Genomic DNA, 15,959 nt, shown 5'->3' with positions numbered 1-15,959 from the left:
TCTACAAGCTGCATCTGATTTGTTCTGTTGAACTCCCCACCCTCTTTATTTACCTTGAAGAAGCCAACATTGGAGTGGGTCAAGGATAGATGGAAACTGTGAAAGGAAAGGAAATATGGGGTGGTATTATTTATTTGTACATATATATCCCACCTACAAGCAACTCAAGATGGCGTACTTGGATCTGCCCCTCCTCTTTCCCCCCCTCTCAGAAACCCTGTGAGGTAGGTTAGGCTGAAAGGCTGACTGGCCCAATTCCCAAAGTTCCCTTGGAAGACGGAATAATTGTTAAACCACTCTGGGAATTGTAGTTCTGTGAGGGGAATAGGGGTCACCTACCAAATCTCAGCACCCTTAACAAACAACAGGTCCCAGGATTACTCAGCACAGATGCAAATATTAAAAACCATCACAATTTTAGACCCCCAACCCCACTAATTTACAATAATTCAGATGCTGTTGGAATCCAGCTCCCATCAGCCACAACCAGCATAGCCAAATGGTCTGGGGTGGTGGAAGCGATAGCCCAGCAACTCCTGTTTCTTATTACCTGTAATAGAGCAATGGCAGCATTATAGCTAGAAGATTTTTTATTTTTACGTATAGTAATTGCTTTTTTTTTATAAAAAAAATTACTTATTGTTTTAAATGGAGTGGCAACTTTAATTAGTGATTTCAGCAACTCAAGAGGCCTTTGGGGGATACAGTGGGGTTAAAAAAACACACAATCATTCAAATTTTGTTACCTGTCCAGACATAGAGAAGGTATTAGCTTCTGTTCAAATATATTCAGGGCGACATGAGTTCTGGCAGCCTGTGTGAAAGAAATGTCTCTGTTTACTACCTAGAGTATTCCTGTTGTATAGTTGGGTAAAAATGCAAGGCCTTTTTGAAAGGTTAAAAGGGGAAGGTCAGTTACTCTACCTGCTTCATTCAACTCTCCACCCCAATGTTGATCTCTCTTGCTTTTGCAAGCAGAGCTCAGGTGTCTAAAAGTTTTGCAAAGCCTATCCTGCAGATTGCATTTGTCCTTAGAAAGTCTGAGCACCAATTTGTACTCAGATTTTTTTGGTTTCTGCTATGATTTACGATAAGGAGCCATTAAAAGGGGAGAGCAGGAGCTTTGACGTTGCCCAACCAGGTCAGCAGAGGGAGGAGCCACACAAGTCACCTACTTTCTTTCCCACTGTGGTGAGATGTATTGCATTTCTATTTAAATTATAGCTAGTAGCCAAAATTGTAGAAATCTTTTGGGAAAAGTGTGTTTCCGAGGTTTGATGGCTCATAACACCTGATTGGCTCTCTAAACGCTCATGCTCATTGGCTACATTCCAATGAAGGACAGCTACTGCATATCAACTTAAGCAAGTTGTGCTTCCTTTTTCTGGTTATTTGGCTAAAACTTTTGATAGAATTCAGATAATTGAATAAACTTTGTTGCATTGCATTCTTCGTTAAATTATCTTTCCATTGATGTATAATTTTATGGTATTACACCAAAAAAGTGATGTTATGAGCGATCAAACCTCAGAAATACACTTTTTCCAAAAGGTATCCACAATTTTGGTCACTAGTGTAGAAATATTTCTAAACTTGCATTTATACATGTAAATTACCATGTGTATTTTTATGCAAATCAACCCCCCCCCCTTTTGTCCACTTCTTTGGTGATCCAAACCTTTTTTGGCAATGCATAGCTGATAGTGTTGCCAGACTCAATAGAGGGCAGGACTTCTGTGCCTTTAATTGCCCTGCTCTCTTTTGAGTCTGGAAACCTTAAAGAGAAACCAGCAGACCCTTTGTTTAATTTCCAAGCAAAGGGTCTGCTGGTTTCTCTTTAAGGTTTCCAGACTCAAAAGAGAGCAGGGCAATTAAAGGCACAGAAGTCCTGTCCTCTATTGAGTCTGGCAACCCTAATAGCTGATGGAATAAATAAAGGTTTGGGGTTGTTTTGGTTTTGCTAATTTTAATCAAGTTAGACGACCCACGTCCTTGCCAGTTTACTGCAGATCACTCAGATCCTGATCAACATTCTGCACACCCCTTGCTTGTGGTGCCAATTTCTGACGTTGACCCAAAACAGCAACAGGTCATGGCAGATGGGGGCGGGAAGCCTATGGCTTGAACATTATTCTGCCTGCTGTGTGGCACTTACTATGTTCAAGGTGAACATGGATCGAGTGGTTGAATTCTTCAGGACTACCAACACCTCCATGGAACCAGCAATTTCCAGAACAGCACTGCCATTATGCAGTCTGATCACAGGGGCTGCCGTTGGTTTTAGATCCAGGATGACTGGGCATGGTGTTTTGAAAGAACGGGCAATCTGTAGAAGTTTAAAAGCAACCAAGAGTTTGAGAGCAGTCTTAGATTGGATTAACAGAATTACATAGCAAATTAATTCTTTGGTAGAACAGTTGCTTTGAGGCAGGCATTCTCTGTTGCAGAAGAACTCCCACAAAACATTTCCCTTAAAACAAAGATTATAGATATAAAGGTGCTTACTTTAGGGATAATGGTGCCAAAAGAATTTGTAGTTAATCTGAAGTAAGAGGAAAGCTGTGGAGAAGAGAATAAAATTAGGCTACCTAATTAGAACTTTGTGACAAGCAATTATTATTATTATTATTATTATAATTATTATTATTAGCAACTATGGTACTAAATCAATTTTCTTACTAGCCTGAAGATAATATTCATGTTTGCAAAAGGAGCTCCATTGCTGCTTTGTCCCTCCCGGCATAATTGGCTTCAATATGTGAATCAAGCACATTGTATGGCCATAACCTAATCAAGGTCCAGGGTATTACTATTGCACAGCATTTTCTGCCCCCATCCTGACAGTTTCAGACTTTCCAAGGATCAAAATACCCTCATTCAAAGGGGAAAGGTCTGGGGCAAGCCTGGGATAAGGATGACATCACTTCCCTGCAGTCCGGTGTGAATCCACATTTCCTTCCAGTGTAGATAAGGAGCTAGTTCCATGTGGAGTGAATTTCTTTTAAAATGATGAACATTCAATTATGCGAGCCCCTTACCTGCTACTGGGATAAAAAAGGTAAAAGGGGAGCGGGTGGCACTGTGGTCAACCACTGAGCCTCTTGGGCTTGCTGATCAGGAGGTCAGCAGTTTGAATCTGCTCAACGGGGTGAGCTCCCATTGCTCTGTCCCAGCTTCTGCGAACCTAGCAGTTCAAAAGCACACCAGTGCAAGTAGATAATAGGTATCGCTGCGGCAGGAAGGTAAACGGCATTTCCGTGTGCTCTGGTTTCCATCACGGTGTTCCGTTGCGCTGGAAGCAGTTTAGTCATGCTGGCCACATGACCAGGAAAGCTGTCTGTGGACAAATGCCAGCATAGTCGCCTTTGACTGGACTTAACTCTCCAGGGGTCCTTTACCTTTTTTACCTTTTACCATGCCTGGATAGAGATTCTCATCACCTTAGTTAGATCTAGTTAGTCACAGACTATAAACAGTCTTTCAAAAGACAACAGTTGGTGCCTTTGAAATACCACCTTCTACAACTTGCTCTCACCTCCTTTGCAATAGAGACATCAAAGGCCCCAGAAGCGTAATAAACGAGTGAAGCAGACTGCAAGAAATATTCTGAGATTCCTATATGGAGCATGGAGTTGATCTCCTCTGGGATACTGAATGGTGCAGGCTTGAAGGGAGTCTCTAGGTCATTTCCCACTGGGGAGACTGTTCCCTGCAAAGAATTGCATGAATGACAAAATAACAACAACAACTCTCAAACTATGGATTTTAAAACCAGGGATAAAAGATATCAGGGCGTGGATCATCAGTGACCCTTGCACACAGGGACACACTGGCTGAATCATTACTAGCTGAAGGATTAATATAGGTCAGGCACAGGAGACCCGTAGCCCTCCAGATGTTTCTGTCCCATCATCCCTCATCACTTTCTGGAGCTGGTACCTGGGAAAGGTAATGCCATCATTGTCATTATGGGTTATTTGTGCATGTAGGTGTTTGAAATGATAGCAATCACAAGAGGGGACTCAATGCAAAAGCATTGCTTATTGTGAATAGTCCAGAGGGTAGTTCTTCCTGTTAGCCCTCTATACTTTATTTCTGCTGCTGGCAGATTTCTCTCTACTGCACTCAAATAAGTGCTTTTTAAAAATAATTATTTAACTAAAGCCCATTCATTCAAGAACAGAGATGTCTAAATGCAGTTTCAAAAAAATAGCTAGTTGTGTTACCTTTATATCAAAGTTAATAGATGTGCTGGAGATCACCGGAGAGTTCACCAGCGAGTAGTCTACTTGTGCAAAAGAATCAATCTGGGCTTGGACTGTTAGAACAGGGGGCAAAACAGCTGTGATTAGATAGTGAAACAAATACCTCTATTAAGTAGATAAGCAGGATCCAAAAAGGTTTTGACAATGCTTTTAAAAGTAATTTTATAAGGACTGTTATATTTCCTTCCAGTGGGAAGACACACAGTTTTATGCACATTTTCATGTATGTACAGTACACAGTCTCACTAAGCTTATCCAAGCTTACTCCCGAGTGTGTGAAGGACTGCAGCCACAGCTGCTCAAAGATTAGCACCTGAATAAATTTTGCTGTTATCTGTAGAATTATTATTATTATTATTATTATTATTATTATTATTATTATTATTATTAGACAAAAGTAATACAATCATGGGTAAGGAAGCTCAGACCCAGGGGCCAAATCTGGCCCTCCAGGCTTGTATATCTGGGCCTTGAGACTTTTTCTAAGTCTAAGTCACACCCCTTATGGCTTTGCACCCTCCTTAGGAGTTTTTGCCTGGATGGAATGTGCCCTTGAATTGTGACAAAGCCTGGATGAAGGCGAGAGAGACAGGCAGCACACATAGAAACTGACGTAGCTTACTGTACAAAGGTAAAATTGGCATGTGTTGCCCATTCTGCTTTTGGCCTTGCCCACTGCTAGCATGTACCCCCTGGAAGGTCACCCCAAGGGGAATGTGGCCTTAGTCTGAAAAAAAGTTTCCCAACCCTGAGTTGGCTGTACAAAACACCTTGCTGTAGCTTTTAGAGGAAGGAAAAACAAAGCAGAGCATGAAGCTCTGAAGTCTGTCTTTGCATACCGTATGTAGGTTCTAGATATCCCATATTCAGGGACATACCTTACACTGCTGTTGAAACTGAGAGCTGGGAACATGCTGTATCTTTTAAGAGAACATGCTGAGACCTTGTGCAACAATTCCATAAGCATGTGACCAGGGTCTTTCCTGTGCAATCTGCACTGGTCATCCATTTGTTGTGCAGACCTTAAGTCGCTACTTGAAGTAGTATTGCTTTTCCCCAGCACTGAAACTGTGTAATATTGTTCCCGGGGAAATGTGGTTATCACTTAAAAGCTCTGATGTCATTGGGATACCCTTTAGCTTCAGCTGTGCAAGAAGTAGCAAGGATGAAGCATTTGCAACTTACCTTTGTGTTCTCTCAGTTCTGCATTAATTTTTTCGATTTCAGAACCAATGAATGGGCACATCTGTATAAATACACGTAGCAGTTATTGTTCTGGCCAACAGTTACTGGAGGAGTGATGGTGATGGAAGGATACTATAGTAATACTTGAAGACTTACATTGTTACTCAGACTGTCACAGGCAGGCTTTTCCAGATGATTAGCAAAGTATTTATACAGCCAGCTTGGGGGTGGGGGGAGGGAAATAAAAGAAATAATATTGTTACAAAAGCCCGGTGCCCACCCCTCTCTTCACCAAGCCGTGGCCAGAGTGCATGGGGTCACAGGCACACATACAGGGTCTGTGTCCCTTTGGAGAATAGAAGATACGGTGGGAGGAGACTTTGAGAAATAGGGCTTATTTGCCTATTTATACCTTGTCTGCATGGCGGGGGTCCAGATCTTACAGCATGGCCCAAAGCATTGCAAGTAGTCCTCCCTCCCTCCCTCCTTGCCAAGATGGCTATCAGCCTTTCTTCCTCTCTCTTCTTCCCAGAAGCACCTTGCCCTCCCCCCAGAGCAGTTACCCTGGCAACCTTCCAAATCTCCAGTCTCTGGTCCAGGGGTCAGCAACCTTTTTCAGCCGTGGGCTGGTCCACCGTCCCTCAGACCATGTGGTGGGCCAGACAATATTTTGAAAAATATATATGAACAAATTCCTATGCTCCACAAATAACCCAGAGATGCATTTTGAATAAAAGCACACATTCTACTCATGTAAAAACACCAGGCAGGCCCCACAAATAACCCAAAGATGCATTTTAAATAAAAGGACACATTCTACTCATGTAAAAACACGCTGATTCCCGGACCGCCCGCCGGCCAGATTTAGGAGGCGATTGGGCTGCATCAGGCCCTCGGGCCTTAGGTTGCCTACCCCTGCTCTGGTCACACCTGGACAAGAAGTTCTGTTGTCTTGTTGATGACCCTCAATGGCTCTCTAGTGTAATGCTAACAGCCAGCCAGCCAGACTGGTTTGCATAAGTCAGCCCAGGAATTCCCTGTCTGCCACAGCCCTGCAGTTTATGTTTTAGTCCATTCCCCAATTAATCAAAACTCTGGCATTTATTAATTTCTAGGGCTTACCCCCAAATCTCTAACAATATTACTGTCTATCAGTTATTATCTATCAGTGCTCTGGTCCATGGGGTCACGAAGAGTCGGACATGACTAAAGGACTAAACAACAACAATCAGTTATCAAATCACTCTAGCCATTTCTTTCTTTATGGTCCATCTCTCCTCTCAAGGAATCAGTATCACTTCAATGCTTCTCTTTCCAAACAGCATTGCCTTGTTTCTTTTCTCTCTCCCCCCTCCCTGCACCTGCCAAAAAGAAATACAAGTGGGGTAGGGGAGGTCAACTGGGAGGGAAAGACCTGAGTCACTAGGAAGGAATAGTGGGTTATGAATTTAACTAATTAATAAATACATATTTACACATTTCTCCCCACACCAAGGTCCCAATGAAAATAGATGCTTCACCACTTGAGGATGGAAAATAGGGGGGGGGGGTTGGTTTTTTTGTGATGAATCCACTGCCAAATGTCCTCTGGATTCCAGAAGCCTGGGAGCAGAAATGCTCTTTCACTTCCAGCTTAAGGCAGAACAGCCAAGAATGGGCTGTTGCCTTTACCATCCGCAGCTGGAAGAACCCTTAAAACAGGCACATATCTGTTTTGTTCACACATTACACTGAACACAGGTACAAGTTGAACACCCTGGAAATCCTTTTTCTACCTTACCTAGTATCTTGATCCAGCTCGATGTGCATACGGTCAACTTTTCCCTTGCAGCTTTCAAGCAACAGCACTGCGTGACCTGCATTGTCCTGAGACACTGACACAACAGCTGCGAGTGATATATGCGAAATGAGGACACTCATTTTTCCAGAATTTCTGCTGACAAGAATGGAACATAATGCATCTGCTTGAACTGTTTCCTTTCAGGTACATGCCAGCACTCCTAAAGTTTCATGCTCAAACATACACTGATTCTTCGACCAAGGATGAAGTGACACACTTCCCCTGCTTTCAGTAAATCCCTGTACATCCATATCTCACCCTATCTCCAAGGGGCTCAGGGTGCCATACACTGGGGGCTGTCTCCCTTTAATCTTATTATCAGCCTATGAGAAAGGATAGGAAGCAGCTTGGCCAAAGTTTCCCAAGAAAATTCATGGCTGCAGGAATTTTAACTCACAATATTCACTCTGCCTCTGAGGGCCAAACAAAATACAAGTTAACTCAGGCATCCCCAAACTTCGGCCCTCCAGATGTTTTGGACTACAATTCCCATCTTCCCCAACCACTGGTCCTGTTAGCTAGGGATCATGGGAGTTGTAGGCCAAAACATCTGGAGGGCTGCAGTTTGGGGATGCCTGAGTTAACTGCATGACAGCATATGCACGCATGTTCTTATGTCCACTCATTTGTAAAATTGCAAATTTCATCAGCACTATACTGGCAAGGAAAGGGTTAAACACTCCCTCACTGGCTTAGAGAGCCAGTGTGGTGTAGTGGTTAAGAGCGGTAGACTCTTAATATGGGGAACCTGGTTCCTGTCTCCGCTCCTCCACATGCAGCTGCTGGGTGACCTTGGGCTAGTCACACTTCTCTGAAGTCTCTCAGCCCCACCCACCTCACAGAGTGTTTGTTGTGGGGGAGGAAGGGAAAGGAGAATGTTAGCCACTATGAGACTCCTTCGGGTAGTGATAAAGCGGGATATCAAATCCAAACTCCTCCTCCTCCTCTTCTTCTTCCTCTTCTTCTCCTCCTCCTCCTCCTCTTCCTCCACCTCAGTGGTTGGGGTTTCCTGAAGCCTGCTGCCTACTTTTCTTTTGTTTATTAAAGCCCATTTTTATTTGGATTACTGCAGTTAACATCACCACCTCCAGTGCCCTGCACAACTGTACTTACAACAGCCAGGACCTTACTCTCCAGTGTGCAGTGACTGCTGCTGCAGCATCCTTGATCTCTAGTTTAATCCCAGTCCCAGGTATCAGAGACACTGATGCATTTGGGAATTCAACAGCATTAACTTTTATCCTGCAAAACACCGAGACATGTTAGCTAAGGTTACATTCTGGGAAAATCTAGGAACATTAATCTTACATGTTTGAGCTGAAGGTACATCAAGGGCGGGTTTCAGCCTGAGGGACACATTCCCTTGCGGGCAACCTTCTGGGAGCCACATATCAATAGTTGGTGTGGCCACATTTTCCATACAGAACTACTGTTTTAATTTTCTGAATGCAGAAAAGCAATAGGGGCTTAATGTGGAAGCAACCTTTCTTACTCTGAAATCGTGTAGTCAGCGCCAGTAAATCCAAATGTCTCTTGGCCGCTCACATTCGCAAAGGTTTGCTCCTTTAATCTTTGCTCCAGGAAATCTATTCCAAGCTGTTTTCCTACAAAGTACAGAATATATTTCACTTACTTTCTATTTGGCTGGAAAGATGCATAGAATACAGATAAAAGAAAGCTAAGTTTCTGATATCTGTTTTGCCTTCCTTCTGCTCTGCAGATCAGTTTGGAGTGGTTGCTAGCAATTACTTCTTTCATCCAAGGTTAATACGGAGGCTCCCCCTCCCCCGCGGGATATATCTGCCACCTTATCTCTTCCCCTCTAGGTGAATGGCAGTGCTACAAGGAGATAATTGCTCCCACACTGCAAGGTGGGAGTGGGCTAGTTGCTCACAAAAAAAGTGAGTAACTGTACATTTTGCTTTGTATCTCGGGTTCTACAAATGCCTAGGAACTTTCATTTAAAAGCTAGGAATCTGGGGATTATGGTTCATGCATGCATCCATGGAATATGCCCATGCCCCTGGGAAAGACAGAAGTTCTGTAGTACATCATCTACAAGAGGTTCTCTAACCCTGTTTTAAAGCCTTTCATGGCCTAAGACCTTCACAACATGTATTCGGATCCTTCTAACTTTTTATTTTAATAATGAATAGGGGCATGGAAGAATAATAAGTCTGAACCTGTATATTTCAAACTCACCATAGTCCAAACCTTTCTGTGTGATCTTCACTTTGATTCCAGGCTTAGCATCAAGCCAGGGAGTGAACAAGCTCAACAGGAACAACAAGCCACAAACTTTCATTGTCTCCTTCTCTTTTCTTACTTTACTGTATAGAAACCTGTTAAGACACATGGGACCAAATACGGGTTGTAGATCCTGTGTCAAGTGAGTGCAAGATGAGCTTGAGCAATAGATGTTCCTGCCCCCCCCCCCGCGCTGTACTCCTCCCCCAAGGTCTCTCCATAGGGAGGGTGGGATGACCAGGCATGCATTGAGAACATGCAAGCCTGCAATGGGAGGGGGAGAATCCTCCAGACTCAGATTTCCATGTTCATGTATGGCATTCTGTGTGTGCTGAATATGATAAGGGAGCAAAGCAGCATGGAGGCAAAGCAGCCAAGAGGCTACGATCTACTTATAAAGTTAAAAACTGGCAGTGATCTGCCCTCTTTTTTGGGGTTCAGGTCAAAGTTGTTGAGCTTTTTTCTTAGAGAGCCAAAGTTCTTGAGCTTCTTTGGGGGCCCCCACTGATCTACCAGTGATCTACCACAGACGTCCAGCGATCTACCTGTTGGACATGCCTGGACTAGGACATTCATCCAGTGAACAGGAAATGGACCTAGGGTGAGTTAACCTTCACAATAATTATAATTAATTATATTTATATTATTCTTGGAACAATCTACCTAAAAACTAAAAATCCTTCCTGCACTATCATCTGTGCAGAAACGAATGCTCTTAATGTCAGTGGAGCAGCTAGAATTGGACTTGGGGCCACAGCATGTTTACTGTCTAGACAGAGGAAGCAAGCCTCCTTTTATTCCTGTGGTCATGGTGGTGCTATGATTTAAGTGAATACACATGCCCATAATTCCCCCCCCCCAACACGTTTGGCAAACTTGTTTGCTAACATATCAATAAATGCAGAAGCATGGAATGGTGTGGGGGGGGGAGGAGAGGAGAAGGGAAATGTTGTGCCTCATAGCCACCTAACGTGGGACCCCATAGAACCATGTTGTACATTGTTAAGGACCTAAATTTAGCTAGAAGCACCACTGGATATTGCAGGTACCTATAGCCACAACCATACACACACATCATGCACAACAGTCCATAGCTACATTGGCTTCCTGTCCAACTAAGTGGACAGTCTACCTTGCTAATGTGTTGCTCAGCTTCAACTCACATATGATTGCACTGTAATTGAACTCAATGGGACTAACTCTGGATAAACATGCTTAGGATCACATTGTATTTCCACTCAGTTCTAGTATGAAAGAGTTATAATACACTAAATATTCATCCACATCCTATTACTGTATAAGAAATCTAAGGGACTTTGATAGGCATGTAATTTTTTTAAAAAAAATCTCTCTCACACAACTCCACATATACACACAAAGCATCTTTTCAGAAGACGGCGACTGTCCAGAAGTCAAGACACAACCACAGTTGGCACATCAAATTAACCCACATCTTCAAAGTGCTCCACAAATGTTACTTAACACTAGAAGAGTAAATTGTCGACCTGTGGCTGTTTCATTGCCTACTGTTTTCAGAACTCAACAATGTTTGCTTTTTGCCTGCCAGGTTAGCATCTTGCCAGACAATATTAATGATCCATTCAGTAGCTCATGATGAATTGGCCTAATATTTAGAAACAAATGAGTACACATTGTGATCTGTTTGTCTCAAGAGGCATTTTCTGAACAGAAATAGCAGTGGTCAACTAGTGGGCAAAAAGAAAGCTGTGATTTTCACAGGACTTTCCCGAGAAGAAACCAACCACAAATTCACAACACACGCATACCCATTTGCACACTGATTTCCTAGAAGCTGCTGAAAGTTCTTGTTCCCTTTTTGTTCTTCTAAGCTCTTGTTCCCTTTTGTTCCCCAATTAAGCAAGAACAAGTATTTCCCTTGACATGAATAGTTATTGTCCCACAATTTCAGATATTTTCAGGAATCATTGGACCCACCCAGCTATCCACCAGCTTGTGGTGGATATAATCACCAAACCAGTTGGTTGCCATTACCTCAGTTCTGTCAGGCTGAATCTTGGTGGGCTGCAGACAACTCTCACTTGAACCCCAGCCGAGCTAGACACTTACAGAGCTGGACATCATTAGGGGGTCTGCAAGGAACCTTTAATTATGTTCAAGCTAAACATTAACCATCCCTTGAGACACACAGAATTGATCAGATCATCAAATGACGTATATGCCAAGGATAGAAGATGACTCCTTTATTTCCATGCAAGTGGTAGATATCTTGTGGTGGCTAACTTGGGCAGACTCTTCCCTATCTCACTGATACTTGATTGTTCCTTGGAGGAAGTGTTAGATAAAATTTCTAGTAAATCAGTTTCATCAAAACCAGTGCTCTACCACTCACCTGTGACGCTCATGACTCTGCTGTAAGGAGCGACCTAAATAAATCAGAATGCAGTATCAGAATGAAAGGTCCTTCCAGACAAAGGCTTCTGGAAGACCAATAAGCATGTCTGAGTCCCCCAGTGCCCAGATGGACTCTAAAGGTAAAGGTAAACGGACCCCTGACCATTAGGTCCAGTCGTGACCGACTCTGGGGTTGCGGCGTTCATCTCGTGTTATTGGCCGTGGGAGCCGGCGTACAGCTTCCAGGTCATGTGGCCAGGGACCGAGCAACGGGAGCTCACCCCGTCACAGGGATTCGAACCGCCGACCTTCTGATCAGCAAGCCCTAGGCTCTGTGGTTTAACCCACAGTGCCACCTGCCCCTAAAATGTTTGCTGTTGGTCCAAAGCAGGCATCCCCAAACTTCGGCCCTCCAGATGTTTTGGACTACAATTCCCATCTTCCCCGACCACTGGTCCTGTTAGATAGGGATCATGGGAGTTGTAGGCCAAAACATCAGGAGGGCCGCAGTTTGGGGGTGCCTGGTCCAAAGGGACTAGGAGTTGCAGTATATAAACCAGAGTGCCAAAACAGCAATGGCAGAAGCAAACATTTGCACTACCTATGTTCCCCTTTCCACAATATGACACTGCCATTGCTGACAGAAGTGGTTGTCTCAGAAGATTGTAAAGAAGAGTTGAGCTCCAGATAGTAAACCAGACTATTAATAATGACCAGATATAGCAGCATCTATAAATGGCATGTGTTATAAAAGAAACAAAACAAAATGAACTAATTGGAAGGAACTGTCACAATGTGCCAGTTATGCAGTCACTTCATTCTGTTGCACTTGGGCTGCAAATACTGTAGACTATATTGTTAAAGCACATTCCCCACCACCACCAAAGTATTATGGGCATGGTAGTTTGCTAAGGGCTGCTAGGAATTGGAACCTTATGAAGGGTAAACTACAGTACAGTACCCAGAATTATTGTGGGGGGAACACACTTTGAATGTGCTTTAAAGGTAAATTGTGTACACACCCATAGTCCTTAGTTTTATACAGTAGTTTCTTCACCCACAATAAATGTAAATCATGAGATGGACACAGAGCATTCTTGCGTGTTTGCAACACTTCCACGCACAATGGGTCCCTGATTCTGACTTTTAAGCATTACTACAATGACAAATGATAAGACAATCAGTGAGCATGTGTGTTTCCTGAACGGGGACTTCCCGTCTTCCTGAATGTCACAATCTAATCCTTTGCCGAAACTTTGAAGATGGCATCTTTGGCATAATCACATAAGGGTTGTGTCAGGTTGCTCTTGGTTAATGGGTGACAAGATAAGGGTGTGGTCCAAAGACTGAGGCTGGATCAAACAGACCAGGGTTCATGGGGCCAGAGACAGGGTTGTGATCCAAATAAGGCAAGGCCAAGGATCCATTTTCAGAGACAGCATGGTGCGGTGGGGCAAAGCAAGAAGCTACAGTACTTGTTACAGCAATGAGTTGCTCCGAGTGATGGGCCATCTCTGAAGTAAAGGCTTTGTATATGATCTTTCTACATCTCCTTACTTTTCTGTCCCCATACTATGTGTTTGTGTGTGCACATACATTTTAATGTATGCATCCCTGACAACTGAGGGCAATACTTCATGTATCAGATGAAGTGCATAGGTAAAGGGTAAAGGGACCCCTGACCATTAGGTCCAGTTGTGACCGACTCTGGGGTTGCGGCACTCATCTCGCATTATTGGCCGAGGGAGCCGGCATACAGCTTCCAGGTCATGTGGCCAGCATGCCAAAGCTGCTTCTGGTGAACCAGAGCAGCACACGGAAACGCCATTTACCTTCCCGCTGGAGCGGTACCTATTTATCTACTTGCACTTTTTGACGTGCTTTCGAACTGCTAGATTGGCAGGAGCTGGGACCGAACAACGGGGCTCACCCCGTCACAGGGATTCAAACCGCCGACCTTCTGATTGGCAAGCCCTAGGCTCTGTGGTTTAACTCACAGCGGCACCTGCATTCCTTAGTGCATACTAGGACACAATTATACCACAATAAATATATTGTTTTTAAGATGCTCCAGGAGTCTTTAGTTGCTTTTGTGGTAATATCTAGCATAGAATTTTTATCTAGCATAGAACTTTTCCCACCACATAGAAAGGAGTTGGTACCAGTGAAAGAAGTGTGTGAATAAAGTGTTGAACCTTCCCCTGCCTGCACCTGATTTCCCCACAGTCTTCTCCCTCTGGCCCCATAGTTCTGCCCTGACCACCACTGAATATGCCATTTCAGCTGGAAGAAAAGCTCACGGCAAAGGACTATGGAGATGTAAGCAACAGATTAGGGGAGGTTTCAGTGTCCCTCAAAACTATACCCAATTTGCTCTTATGAGTACAAATTGTTAGGGCTCCGCCAGATTTGTTTACTGAGCATGCATCTTGAAAAGGTTACAATAAGGCAGATCCACACCATACATTTAAAGCACATCCAATGCACATTTAAAGCAGTCTTCCCCAAGACTCCTGGGAACCGTAGTTTAAGTGTGCTGGGAACTGTAGCACTGCGAGGGGGAAAGTCAAAGTTCCCAAGATACTTTGGAGAAAGCCATGTGCTTTAAATGTATACTATAGAATTATTGAGCATTCAGTCATATTTGTCTGTGAGTTATATGACAATGAGCATTCATTCTGATTTGCTTGTAGCTTCTCATTTTTCAGGGCCTATCCTGTCACTTTCCTAACCATATAAAGGCTGTGGCTTTTAAAAAAAACTGGGATTTGTTGTGATAGGACTACAGAATGTTCTAATCCACTTTAACTGCACAAATCTAAATTTCCAGTATTTGCTTGAATTTCTCCTGCAAAAGAGTGACACCCTGAGGCACTCCCATGTCCCTCTTTCTGCACATTTGGAGTTGACCCCCACTCTTTTCATTATTATTATTATTATTATTATTATTATTATTATTATTAAAGATTTTCTTGGTTTACAAAAGTAAAGTGGACGCTTGGGTTGCGAACGTGATCCATGCGGGAGGCACATTTGCAACCCGCAGCATTTGCAACCCGCAGTGCTGTGTCTGCGCATGCACGGGTCACGATTCGGCGCTTCTGCACATGCGCAAAGCACGATTTAGCATGTCTGTGCATGTGCGAGCGCCGAAACCCGGAAGTAATCTGTTCCGGTACTTCTGGGTTTTGCATGGTGCGCAACCCAAAAACGCGCAACCTGAAGCGTCTGTAACCCAAGGTATGACTGTACATGCCTTGTCTCTTTTTTCAGGTTGTACAGTCTTTCTTACAGTTCAGTTACATTTGTTATGAGACATTAGTATTGAGTACAGTATAAGGTTGGGGAAGAAGTCCCACAAAAGATATGCAAAATAATTAAACAGGTATTAGAACTCACCCCATTACTGAACATTTGCCAAGATCATAATGAACACTCACATTATACAAAGCTTATAACCCACCTACTCTCAGCAGCCAGAAGCCTCATAGCCAGACACAGGAGTAAACATGGACTAGTGTTACCAGATCCCCCCACCTTTTAAGCTGCAAATCTACTGCAGACACTTTTCCTTTGACCCAGAGGTGACTCAGATGTCTTAACAAAAGATCTCTGGACAGATTGTTAAAGGAGTTTACACAGTGATAGTGTTTTGAGTCCTTTGGGGATTGGGGGGGGGGGAATCAGAGACATTTTGATTTCCATTGTGTTAGTAAGCCCCCTCGCCCCACCTGGAAGTAAACATTACAATTTTTCTGTTCCAAGATGAGAGGATGCTCATCAATAAATAGCTAAATCCCTTTGTATTGAGAAAATGTTACATGTAAACGCTAACAAACTGATGGTCTACAAACCACATTTATCAATTAAAAGAGCTGCTTGTTCATTAAAGGTAAAGGTAAAAGTACCCCTGGTCGTTAGGTCCAGTCACGGACGACTCTGGATTGCGGCGCTCATCTCACTCTATAGGCCGAGGGAGCCAGCGTTTGTCCGCAGACAGCTTCCAGGTCATGTGGCCAGCATGACTAAGCCGCTTCTGGCGAACCAGA

The 15,959-nt window shown here is 43.5% G+C and overlaps 1 protein-coding gene across 1 annotated transcript; it reads right to left on the bottom strand.

The window, feature by feature from the left end:
- Positions 1-742: 742 nt before the first annotated feature.
- On the bottom strand, positions 743-9,595 carry BPIFC (BPI fold containing family C). The gene is made up of 12 exons (XM_060279436.1): positions 9,493-9,595; positions 8,783-8,894; positions 8,421-8,532; positions 7,549-7,613; positions 7,231-7,383; positions 5,607-5,670; positions 5,451-5,511; positions 4,227-4,318; positions 3,536-3,709; positions 2,506-2,559; positions 2,156-2,326; positions 743-814 (listed from the first exon to the last, which is right to left on the bottom strand). Exons 1-12 carry the CDS (start codon positions 9,593-9,595, stop codon positions 743-745), a joined length of 1,233 nt encoding a protein of 410 aa, XP_060135419.1.
- Between the last annotated feature and the right edge of the window lie 6,364 nt (positions 9,596-15,959).

Source organism: Zootoca vivipara, chromosome 10 (genome assembly GCF_963506605.1).
Source record: "Zootoca vivipara chromosome 10, rZooViv1.1, whole genome shotgun sequence".
NCBI lineage: Eukaryota > Metazoa > Chordata > Lepidosauria > Squamata > Lacertidae > Zootoca > Zootoca vivipara.
The sequence above is the reverse complement of the archived record's forward strand: the minus strand, read 5'-3'. Positions and strand labels throughout refer to the sequence as shown.